At 52.1% G+C, this 11,868-nt stretch overlaps 1 protein-coding gene across 3 annotated transcripts in view; it reads left to right on the top strand.

Moving 5' to 3' along the window:
- GAS7 (growth arrest specific 7) overlaps nucleotides 1–11,868 on the top strand; it is a 133,764-nt gene that overhangs the window by 7,692 nt on the left and 114,204 nt on the right. Inside the window, exon 1 of one of the 3 annotated variants that reach the window (XM_015562592.1) lies at nucleotides 10,170–10,470. The exons of the other annotated variants lie outside the window; for them this stretch is intronic. Within the exon in view, the coding sequence (XP_015418078.1) occupies nucleotides 10,453–10,470 (18 nt within the window). The 5' untranslated portion in view covers nucleotides 10,170–10,452. Of the gene's footprint in view, nucleotides 1–10,169; nucleotides 10,471–11,868 lie in introns of those variants that run through there. 3 annotated transcript variants of the gene reach the window in all.

Genomic DNA, 11,868 nt, shown 5'->3' with positions numbered 1-11,868 from the left:
TTCGTTGCTACTTCATAACTGTAATTTTGCTACTGTTATGAATCATAATGTAAATATCTGATATGCAGGATGTATTTTCACTGTTCACAATCCACAGGTTGAGAACCACTGATGGCTGTTGTCCTAGATCAGCGGTTCTCAACCTGTGGGTTGCGACCCCTTTGGCAGTTGAACGACCCTTTCACAGGGGTCGCCTAAGACCATCCTGCATATCAGATATTTACATTACAATTCATAACAGTAGCAACATTACAGTTATGAAGTAGCAGCGAAAATAATTTTATGGTTGGGGGTCACCACAACATGAGGAACCGTATTAAAGGGTCGCGGCATTAGGAAGGTTGAGAACCACTGTCCTAGATGGTCACGTGGCTCTGTCTGCTTTCCTTCTGGCCAATGGCTTTAATGACTCCAGTGAGCAGTCCCCGCAGGCCAAGAGAGTGCATTCCCCAAGTGTATCTACTTGGGGGGCTCTAGGCCCACGAGGGACTTTCTCAGAGCCTCCAGCCACGCCATTGCTGACCGCCCCATTCTGTTCATTTGGGACTTGGAGGCCTCTGAAGGCATTTCAGCCCCTCCTGCGTACAACAGATACACACACACGGTGCTTCTCCCTCCGCCTTCTTGTCGCCCTCTCTGCCTCTACTCTCACGTGGGTGCCCAGGTGACCCCAGGAAAGTAAGAACCCCTCTTTCTCAGTGGGCTGACAAATCCCGGACCGAGACCAGGGGAACTCCATCTATTCAGCGCACACTTCCTGGGTGTGGTTTCTGTGCCTGGGAACTCGGGGAGCTCAGACACCAGGGGTGAGGACTGCTGGTCACAGGCCGCCCGATCACCGCCGTGGGGGTGAGGAGCGGACCAGCCTGCCTGGGAGGGAGACTGCAAGAAGTGAGGCCCTGGCCCCTGGGCGGAGCAAGGCGGGTCCCTGTCCTGGCTGGAGCGTTGGCCCCACGCTCCCGGATTTCATGGGAGCTGAGCTTGGGTACCGCCTTGGCCCCTTGTTCCCTGTGGGTGGGGCTGCCTGCCCCGGCTCCCAGCTCTGCCGGCTCTTCCAGCTCAAACTCCATGTGGCTCTCAGTTGACTTTCTTCTCAGGTGTCATTTCAGCGTGGGGGCTGGTCAGGGCTCTTGGCTGTGGAAATGCTACTCTTGGCACTTTCCTCCTCTCCCCTGGCACCTCCGCTGCAGTTAATGAGGCTCACCCCACTGGCAGTCCGCTATTCCGTTCTCCTGTGTGAAATGGGTAATTAGGGGCTGGCTGAGCATGGTTCCCACAGAACCTCTATCTGGAGTATTCTCCTTTGGACAGGGGAGCCCAGGGCACCCTGCGGGCCAGCCTCAGGGACAGGGGGTGGGGTGAGGCGGTGGCTTCTCTCCTGATGTTCTCGTGAGGGTCGATGAGCTACAGAGTTCACGGTACTGGCCACCACAGCTGCGGCTTCAGCAGCTAAGAACAGCTAACGGTACCTAGTGTGGCGTCCAGGCAGTGGGACCGACCCTGCCGGTGTGCAGTGAGGAGAAAAGGAACCTAACCCTAGCCAGTTTGGCTCAGTGGATAGATCGTCGGCCCGTGGTCCCGGGTTCAATTCTGGTCAAGGGCCCATATCTCGGTTGCAGGCTCGATCGCTGGCCCTGGCCAGGGCTCATGTGGGAGGCAACCAATCAATGTGTCTCTCTCAAGTAGATGTTTCTGTCTGTCTCCCCCCTCCCTTCCATTCTCTCTAAAAATCAATGGGAAGATATATCCTCGGTTGATGATTAACAAAAGAAGAAGAAGAAGAAAAAAGAGAAAAGGAACCTAACCCGTTGTCCTTCCTGTTAGCCAGCCAGTCTCACTGTTAGGAGCGTGGCGTGTGGAGGGGTGTCCTTTCCTGGGGAGCCCTTGGCGATGGCAGCAGGGTTCACGTGAAGGTGTCGGCAGGAGTTCCCGGACGGCGGCCAGGGCCTTGCTAGGTTAGTTTGCCGCTCTTGTCCAGGGCCGTGTTGGTCTTGGTCTGGTTTGGGGGAGGGGGTGTCGCCTGCTTTCCAGTGGCCCGTGGGGAGGTGGGTGTCTCGGCTCATGATCCTCTAAGTTCCAGCCTTGTCCACTGGGCACTGTTACTCCAGTTCCCATGCCCTCGCTCCCGCTCCTGCGATGGGCTCCGTCTGTGTCAGAGGAGTCGGGGTGTGTCACTCTGCGCAGGTGGCTGGGCTGCTGGGGTCGCTGGCACGGCAGCGCGAGCAACTCGGGGTTGGGGACTTCAGCCGGTGACTTCCCTCCCAGGTTGCTCAGTGATTTAATGCGGACAGGAAGTTGGGGCAAGGCTGATATCACGGAGGATTCACCGTGGTTTTGGCCCTCAACTCTTTACAAGAATTCAGTGTCGTAGGTGGTGGTATTTCTATATCTATCTTTAGAAAAGGAAAAAAAAATAGAGGTTCAGAGAGGTGACATGACTTCCCCGAGGTTCTGGAACAGCGGTTCTCAACCTGTGGGTCGCGACCCCTTTGGCAGCTGAATGACCCTTTCACAGGGGTCGCCTAAGACCATCCTGCATATCAGATATTTACAAGACGATTCATAACAGTAGCAACATTACAGTTATGAAGCAGCAACGAAAATAATTTTATGGTTGGGTCACAACATGAGGAACTGTATTTAAAGGGCCAGAAGATTGAGAACCACTGAACTAAAAGCTGGGTTTGGGAACAAGCAAATGGATGTCTGTGGGCACCCGAGTGACTTGTGGGGGCTGTAGCTTCTGTTTCGTACCCATGCCCACATCCCGACGCATCCATGCCCACCTTGTTTTGGACTCCCTGTCACAGGGTGGTTTCTAGAAGTTTCTGGAATCTTCTAGGCCCCCTTGTTGGGATGGAGATTTGCATTTTAATGAGTGGAAAAACATAGGCAGAAGAGGATTTGCCAAAGGGAAAATCAAGTGCGCTCATGACTTCACTCCTCTTGTGTGCACAGCTGTTTCCTCTCTGCTCCCCCTCCCTTCACGGGGCTCACTGGCCACAGACATGGGCAGTGGCTCAGGATGAGCGGAGAGCGAGACTCGATGGACAGGGTCACCTGGCACAGGACAGTAATGGAGTCAGCCCAGGATCTGTCCTAGGTGGGGCTCTGGCTTCTGCCATCTGACCAGAACTAGTCCCTTAGGCATGATGGCAACATCTGCACCAGGACTGAGGAGGAGGGGCCTCTGCTTTGAGACTGGAGAGCCTTGGTGTTCAATCCCCATCTGTCTCTGGGCCTCAGTTTCCCCATCTGTAAAATGGCAACATGGGATCAAATGATCTCTAAGTTCCTCTCCACCCCTAATTTGGAGAATGTTCTTTACTGTTGCTCATGCTATCTTAATTCAGTTCATTTTCTTAAAAATACTTTCCCCCACAATTCCCTGCCCAGGTCTTCCTGCCATTTGAAACATCATATAATAAATCCGAATCTGATCAACAGTGTTCATTTTAGGAAATGGCGAGTGAGATGAGACATGTCAAGGGAGATTTTATTAGTAAATTAAATTATCTAAATATTTAAAAATAAGACTATATTCATACATTAGCTCATGATGGAATAAATATTTCTTTACATGCATTAAAATAAATATGCTCATCATGGAAAATACAGAAAAGCAGACATAATAAAAAAACATTTAGCATTCTTCCCCCTTTTTTACTGTATATATTTGTCTACATAACTGGGATCATATAATATATTTGGAATTTTATATGCTGATTTGGGGGAAGGGCAGTGGTTTACTGATTGTAAACATAATAAACACATTTTTAAAAATCAAATTTTATTTCTTAAATACAAAATTTTTTAATGTAATAAAATTAATAGTATAATTAAAACAGCCAGAGGAGTCCCACAATACAGCGCTGACCTTGGTTAACACTTTCGTGTGTCTCCTTAGTTCTTCATAGGGTGGGCACAGCGTTGGTTTTTTTTGTTGTTGTTGTTTTTTCCATAGTTGAGATCATGCTGGGTACTCTGATTTCTAAAGCCGGAACTACTCTTAGAAGATGATATAAAGAGGGTTTTGATGACAGAAAGCATTAGTCACTGGGTGGCTTATTAGCCTTTACTTATTTCAGAGGGGGGAAAGACTTGGTTCATTTAAAATGAATTTTAAATATGCAGAAAATCATTACTCAAGTTCCCCGGCAACGACAGTGGCCACTGTGGTGTTCTACACGCGTAGCCTTGCCGGGCCGAGGGAGGGGACAAAGGCCTTTTGTGTGGCGATTCTCCCAGCAGTGTCCCCAGAGCCTCAGCGTTCCCCTGGGTCGGCATGTGTGTGGATGCAAAAGGCAGCATCAGTTCTAAGTGTCCCCACCTGGCCGCAGGCTTCGCCGGGACTGGCCTCGAAGGATGTCGCTGGAGAAACACATACATGTTTCCAGAGGAGGGGGAGGCAGAGGAGGAGGAAATGCTCGGGCCCAGTGTAGCCCTGGGCTGGGAAGCCCACCAGTGGGTACACGGTTTGCTGGATTTCTGAGTTGGGGGTCTGCACTGAGTAGAAATCGGTCAGGCGCAGGTGCATTTATATGCTTCCTTCTCCTTGTCATCTCCCTAATTGTGCTTTCTCTCAGTGCCTGGGCGTGAGTGGGCGGGACCCTCACTTGCACGTCTTAGAGAACCTTCCTGTTTCTTGCACATGAGACATGGCTGCAACTGGGCTGGCTATGGACGTCTCAGATCTCCAACTTGCAGGCAGAATCTCATATGTGCAGTGCCGTCCGTCCCACCATTCAACAGGTGTTTATAGAACACCCTCAGTGATGGACAAGATGATGAGCGCGCCCCACGAAATGCTGGCTTCAGTGGCATTTCTCCTTAGCGCCCGTAGAGGGGCGATGCCAGGCCCCACGGAGCGGTGAGCGAAAAAACTGATTCCCTAGGTAACGTTTCCCTTTGCCTGTTTTTTGTTTTGTTTTGTTTTTTTGCATGATTTTAAAATTATCTTTTATTATTTTTATAATGGATTATTGATTTTAATCTATTCTGGTCTTTTCTGACGGAACACTTCTTAATCACACATTGCTTCTTTATTGCCTTTTCTGTCTTGCGATTTAGGGAGTTCTTTTTAAGTTTACCCTGCACTTTATTGAATTACCTTTTTATATTTGTATTTTTTCACATCCGCCTACTGTGGATTTAAATAAGCAATTTCGTGTAGTCCTTACCTCATCCGTTTGCTTCCTTGGGTCATTCTTTCTGTGTTGGCTGTTTTTTTTTTCCATTGTGAATTTCTGTTCCTCTTTTAGGAAGCTCACGACTTTTCTTGCATTCTAGCAGTTTCCCGGCATTTTCTTCCGAATTGTTTTCTGAGATGTGCTCTTCCTTTGAGCCTCCAGGATGGCACATACTCACCCTGGTTCCACATGCTTTTCCCGCCTTCCTTTACTCATTCCTGAACAAGGCTCATTCTTTCTGTGTTGGCTGTCTACCAGCAGAATTTCCTTCCTTTTTGAGCAGAGTGCATGCATGTAGACTGCCGCTGGCCGTGGCACCTTGATGGAGGGGTAAATCCTTCCCTCAGTTGCTTGCCAGGAGCTCCGTGATGGGCACATCTCCCAGTCCACTTCCTGTTTGCAGACTGGCTCTCCCTTGAGCACTGCTGTTGTACTGCCTGGTTCTCTGATATTCTGATTGATGAGGGGCCTTGGACCCCACCGTGCTGAGTGCAGGAAGCTGCTTCCAGTCACCTCACAGGAGCCCTTGGCCCAGCAGGCCCGGGGCCAGCACTAACCACATCCCTTCGTCCTCTCTCCTGCTTTCTTCTCTATTGATCTTCCCTCCTTCCCTGTGTGTCTCACGCTCACAGCCCCTCGGGTGCGAAGATCCGCTTCCCACGTCCACCCCTCTTTCTGAGCCAGACAGGGACGGGGGCCTACTCTTTGTAGTTGGTGAGCACATTCCTCGGTGTCTCACTTGGGCACTGTGAACTTCCTATTTCTTCTTGGGACTCCCTCCCCAGTTGGTTTCTGTGACTCTGATTCCAGGACTCACATTCATCCCTTCCCCACCATGTAGCCCCTGAGTCTGAGCCATGGGCTGGGTTGGAGCAGAAAAGAATGAAGAGCTGGTTCTTGCCTTCGAGGATCCTGGAGAGGGGCCCCAGGGTCTGCACGCACTGGAGGAGGGCACTAGGGCAGGGCATGGGGTCCAAGGAGTAGCAGGGAGACTTCTCCCATCATATAAGTGAGAACATGCTCCAAGGTTCAGCTCTTCCTCCTTCTCCATGAACCCTGAGCCGAGCCCCAGGATTTCTCGGCCATCCCCACGCAGGTGCTCCAGCTCCATGTGCTAAGGGCCAGACTCACCCCGGTTGCTCAACAGTCACTCTGAACCTAAGTATAAAGCCAGGACATCTAGCACGCCCTCCCAATCCTACTCCCACCGCAACTGATCTTGGCTGGGTTACTCGTCCTGGTTGCCTTGTTCCCTGAGGAATCAACTTCTACTTTCTCCCAGGCCCCCCACCTCTCATCAGTCACCCAGGCTTATGCTGCTTCCTACTTGACATCCCTCTGCTCTGGGTGAGCCCTTTCTCTCCTTTCCCACTGCCAGGCAAATTCCGTATTTTCTGAGAAGCCTCCCCCGGGCCTGCCCAGCTCTGGGTTCTGAAAGCTCTTATTGTCTGTCAGTTTATCACTTGGCACTTAGTGTAGACTCCCTTGTTAGTTATATCTCCTTTTTTTTTTTTTCACTGTGTTTGTGACTTATCTTCCCCATGTCGGATGCCCAGTCTTTTGTATTGTGCTTGCCCGCATTGCCCACAGCATTCAGGAAACGGGGGTCAGTGACTGTTAGTTACCATCAGTAACTTGGGGCTGCTTATCAGGAGTTGGGGGTCTTTGAGGTCCTGCACCCTGGAGACTGCACCAGCTCGTGAATAATTCTTCCCTCCGTGACTGTGAAGCAGTTAGAAAAAGTGAGTCATCGCCATGCCCAGATGTTCTTCCTTATTAATAATCTTTATGAGACAACACGATTTGTTCTGTAGAAGATATTGGCTTTGCCCTGGCTGGTTGTTCAGTGGTTAGAGCATTGGCCTGCAGACCGAAGAGTCACAGGTTCAATTCCCAGGGCACGTGTGGGAGGCAACCAGTCAATGTGTCTCACATTGATTTCTCTCTTCTCTCTCTCTCTCTCTCTCTCTCTCTCTCTCCCCCCCCACCCCCCGCCCTCTCTCTTTCTGCCTCTTCTTCCTCTCTTCCACTCTCTCTCTGAAGATCAATGGAAAAAATTTTCTTGGGTGAAGATTAACCAAAAAAAGAGGAAGAGACGGGCCTCTAGTGACCCTGGCCTGCGTGTGTGTATTTAAGTTTTCTACTCAGCTGCAACAAAGACTAAGAACAAGAACAAGAGGGTGGGTTGCAGCTGATGCCTTTAAACCCCAGAAAATGGAGCTCCGTGGAAATGATTGTGTCTTTTTGCTTTCGGATTTCCTACTGCTTCTCATTTGCTCGCATGGCCCCATATGTGGAAACCTACCTGTTTGCAGAAACCGAGAAAGGGAGAACAACTCATGCTTCTCACAGCGACTCTAATGATAGACGACGATCCATCAAGCAAAAGAAGAGTGACTTCCTCATTCAGAACCTGGGGTAACCCCAATGGTAACCCCCTAGATTGCATTTGCAAGTCGTACACACCCCGACGTAACTTTGGTTAGAAGCGAACGCCCACAGGGCTGGTTGGTGCTGCTTGGTGCAGGTCGGAGCAGTTTAGCCTCATGGATAATAGTGGCCAGAAAGGTCCCTTGCCCTTGGCTGGAGGCCACAATGGGAACTGCCTCAGTTTCCCTGAGATGGGACCATAGTGAGCCCTGCTACGGATGCCCCGACCTCGTTTTCTAGTCTTCTTCATCACTGCACTCACCCAGGGGCAGGGCGCGCACGGTTCACCTTCCCTGGAGACCCTGCCCCTGTGCATCTCATGAGGTGGCTCACATCTCCATCTTTAATCACAAAAACAATATGTAATTATATATGTGTTTTCCGATGGTCTTAGGTGACCCCTGTGAAAAGGGTCGTTCAACCCCCAAAGGGGTCGCGACCCACAGGTTGAGAACCACTGATCTAAACGAACGTGTATGTGTGCCCATGTGTGCGCAGGGCGCGCACGTGTGAGTTTGTGTGTGTGTGTGTGTAGTGAAACACACATAACAAAAAATGTACCAGTGTAACCATTTTCAGTAGCTTTAAAAACATTGACCTTGTGCAACCATCATCACCGTCCATTTCCAGGGCCTTTTCATCTTGCAAAACCGAAACTCCGCATCCGTTAAACAGTAACTCCCCATTGCCCCCCCCACCCTGCCCCCCAGCACCTGGCAGCCACCATTCTACTTTCTATGTCTATGAGCCTGACTATTCTAGGAACCTCACAGAAGTGGATTCATACAGTGTTTGTGGTTTTGTGACTGGCTTCTTTTTATTTCGCATAATGCCCTCAAGGTTCATTCATGTTGTAGCATGTGTCAGAATTTCCTTCCTTTTTGAGGCTGAATAATGCCCCATTGTGTGTGTGTGTGCGTGTGTGCGTGTGTGTGTGTGTATGTGTGTGTGTATCACATTTTGTTTATCATTCACCCATCAGTAGACACTCAGGTTGTTTCTACCCCTTGGCTATTGTTAATAATGCTGCCATAAACGGAGGTGTGCAGATATATCTGTTCGAGTCCCTGCGCTCATATCTCTTGGGTATATACCCAGACGTACCCTGCTGGATCATATGGCGATTCTATGTTTAATTTTTTAGGAGCTGCCATACAGTTTCCATAGCAGCTGGACCACGTTACATTCCCACCAGCAGGAGTTCCAGCGTTTCATGTCCTCGCGAGCACTTGTTTTTTTCTGGTTTTTTGATAGCCCTTCCGCTGGGTGTGAGTAACATGTCATTGTGCTTGGCATTTTCCTAGTGGTTAGCGAATCGGAGCATCTTTCCACGTGCTCATTGGCCATTTGTAGATCTTTGGAGAACAGTCCTTGGCCTGCTCCTAATTAGGTTGTAGGATTGTAAGTGGTTGCTGAGCCTAAACTATTTTGTGCCCAGGAAGCAGCAGCTCTCGTCTTCAGTCGCTGCTGATAGCCACAACACAGCCAGCCCTTACTGAGCCCTCACATCCCCTCGCACGGTACTGAGTGTTTGTATGGATTTCCCCCCTTTATCCTCACAGCCACCTGTTGAGACTATGTTGTGATCATCTCCGTTTTACCCTTGAAGGAACCACAGTGTGGAGGCCTTGCTCCCCGTATCACAGCTGCTGAATCAACAGGGTGTGACCCAGATCGGACTGGTCTCCAGGGGAGGGCACAGAATTCCTAGCCCCACCCACCCAGGGAGCTGGCATTGAAACAGCTTCTTCAGTCAGCAGTTCATCCACACACACGTTTGAGAGAAGTGATTTGATAGGCAACCACCCCGGCCTCAGGACCTGGGTCCCCACAGAAAATCCCATTTTCTTCCATATAGAGAATCACTTCCTAAAACCCCACAGAAACGTGGGGCATTTGAAGTGCTAAACCCTCAGCTGCTCAGAAAACGCTTTCTCAATGGAACGATGTGACGCGTTCACCAAGGACCCAAGTCCCCACCTAAGCTCATTTCGTGGGAGGAGGCAGCATTGTTCTCAGGGTCCAATCCTTTCCCCACTTGCAACTAACAGCTTTGTGGTCAGCAGCCCTTTTTCATCTGAGATGCACAGCGTCTCTCGCCCGCAGCCTGTCCGGATTTGGAAGTGGGGAGGGAGAGGGAAGGCAGGGGGCCCTCATCGTACCCCTCTGGGCGCCAGCTCCCCGGCCCTGGGAAGATCTAATGCAGGCTTCTTTGGGGATCATTCTCTGTTCCTTTTATGTTGGGTCTTATCTGGCCTTGGGTTCACACAGCCTGGGCCGGGGCCGGGGCCCGGGCCAGAGGCCTGACTTCGGGCTGGGAAGAAGCTGGCAGAACATTCCCCAGCAGGGCTTGGGCAGGCCCAGGGAGTCCCGCCTAAACTGCAGTGGACAAAGGCGCCCTTGTCCGCAGGCCTGGGGGTGGGAGGCATCTGGTCAGTGACACAGGCTTGGCCATTGTATGTCGTGACCTCAGCCAACTTTTTTTAGCTGAGAAAGGGGAAAAAGAGAGAGAGTGTTAAAAAAAGGGGGGGGTGGAGAAAGAACTCCCCGAGAAGCTGCATCTGGAAAGTCCGGCGGCGATGACTTCCCACAAGGGCTGGAGCGGATTTGGAAGGAACTGTGCAATGTAGCGGGTTCTTTGTGAAAGAGAGGCCCCGAGAGAAGCCACAGGAACATCCTCCGGGTGCCCGGAGCCCTGACCCGGGGAGCCCCTCGCTTCAGCCTCATTTCCCGCAGAGGGTGCCATGCGGAGGCGGCTGGCGGGGGCCTGGCCCTGAGTCCGGGGACTTCAGACGGGACCCAGCCTCTCCTCCGAGTAACAGCCCCCAAGGAGATGAGTTGTCCTCTGATGGTAAGAACTGGCCCTGCTAGCCTGCCCATGTGTGGGCTCAGCTTGCTTTTCTTCTGCGTGTTTCCAAAATGACTTGGACGTTTTATGGAGGCAGCTCTGACAACCTTGAGCTGTGAGCTCCAACTGTGAAACTTAGAGGGCCTGGGGGCCCTGAGTGCTGGGGGCGCCTTTCACGGGCCCCACGCATGAGCAGGGAGGAAAGCATGCTGGGCCGTTGTGAGGGAAGTCCGGAGAAGAGGAGGGGAGGAGGACAGAGATGGAAAGAGGGATGTCCATGGCGGGGAAGGGAGTCTCAGCTCCCCCAGTTCCCCGAGCAGCAAAGTGGCTGCTTGGATTTCTCTTGCGGGGATTGCAGTCCACCTGTCACCGCCCCGTTTAACTTTCCCACATACAAAGCTTGGCTTACAGCCACCTACCCACCTGCCTTCTACCCCATGGCCCAGTTCTAGCCGGGACACCACAGGGTGAAAGCCCATCAGGGGACATAGCTTTTCCGGAAGGTAGTGGAGTATCTGTCCCGGAGACCCAGTGTCCCCATGGTGGTTCCAGGCTGGGCTGGATGCTTGTGTCCAGTGGATGGCGGCGGCAGTGGCCATAATGGAAATAATGGATGCTGTCCTGAGACTCGGGTAGACCTTCCTGCTCCTGGAAGGTAGCCACCACCTTCTTTGGGAAGTGGGCCCTCTCATCAGCCTAGATCTCCGTGAGCACCGCCCTGAGGCTCTGGCAGCTGGAGAGGTTCAGTTTCCATGGGAAGGCTCGTCCATGTCCACACCTCCCTCCGGAACACTCTCTTCCCCACTCGGCTTCTGATGGGGCCCGAACCGGTGCCAGAGAAGGCGACGGTGCTCGTCACCAAGGTGCAGCCACTGATTGGCGCAGTTCACCTCCTAGAAAGTCCACAGCACAGCTGCCCAGCAGTCAGGGCACATCTAAGTCGTCCCCAGGGCAGGGCCTGGGACTCTGCATTTATAATCAGCTCCAAGGCTGCTCACGCGGGGACACACCTGAAAGATGGCAGTAAAGGCCCCAGACCGATCAGCCAGGACCTGGGGGGCTTTGGGGGCTTGTGGGAAGAGGGATTCACAGAGAAGATGGACACTAGGGATATTCAGAGAGCGGGGAAGGGCCTGGGCAAGGCTCCTGGCAGAGTGGGTCAGGCAGACTCGGAGGTGTGTGGGTTTGGGTGTGGGCGGTCGGCACTGTGCCCACGCGTAAGAGGACTGTGATCGGGGTGCAGGGCGCGTGGTGGACAGAAGGGCTGACAGCCAGCAGGCCCGGAGCCATCCGCTGGCGCCTGCCTGGGCCTCGGGGCAAATTCCAGCTGCAGATCCAGGGGAGCCCGGGATGCCAGGCAGACAGCGGAGGGCTGGCACACAGAGCTCCGCTGAGTGCGGC

This window comes from Myotis davidii, unplaced genomic scaffold (assembly GCF_000327345.1).
Source record: "Myotis davidii unplaced genomic scaffold, ASM32734v1 scaffold37, whole genome shotgun sequence".
NCBI lineage: Eukaryota > Metazoa > Chordata > Mammalia > Chiroptera > Vespertilionidae > Myotis > Myotis davidii.
The sequence above is the reverse complement of the archived record's forward strand: the minus strand, read 5'-3'. Positions and strand labels throughout refer to the sequence as shown.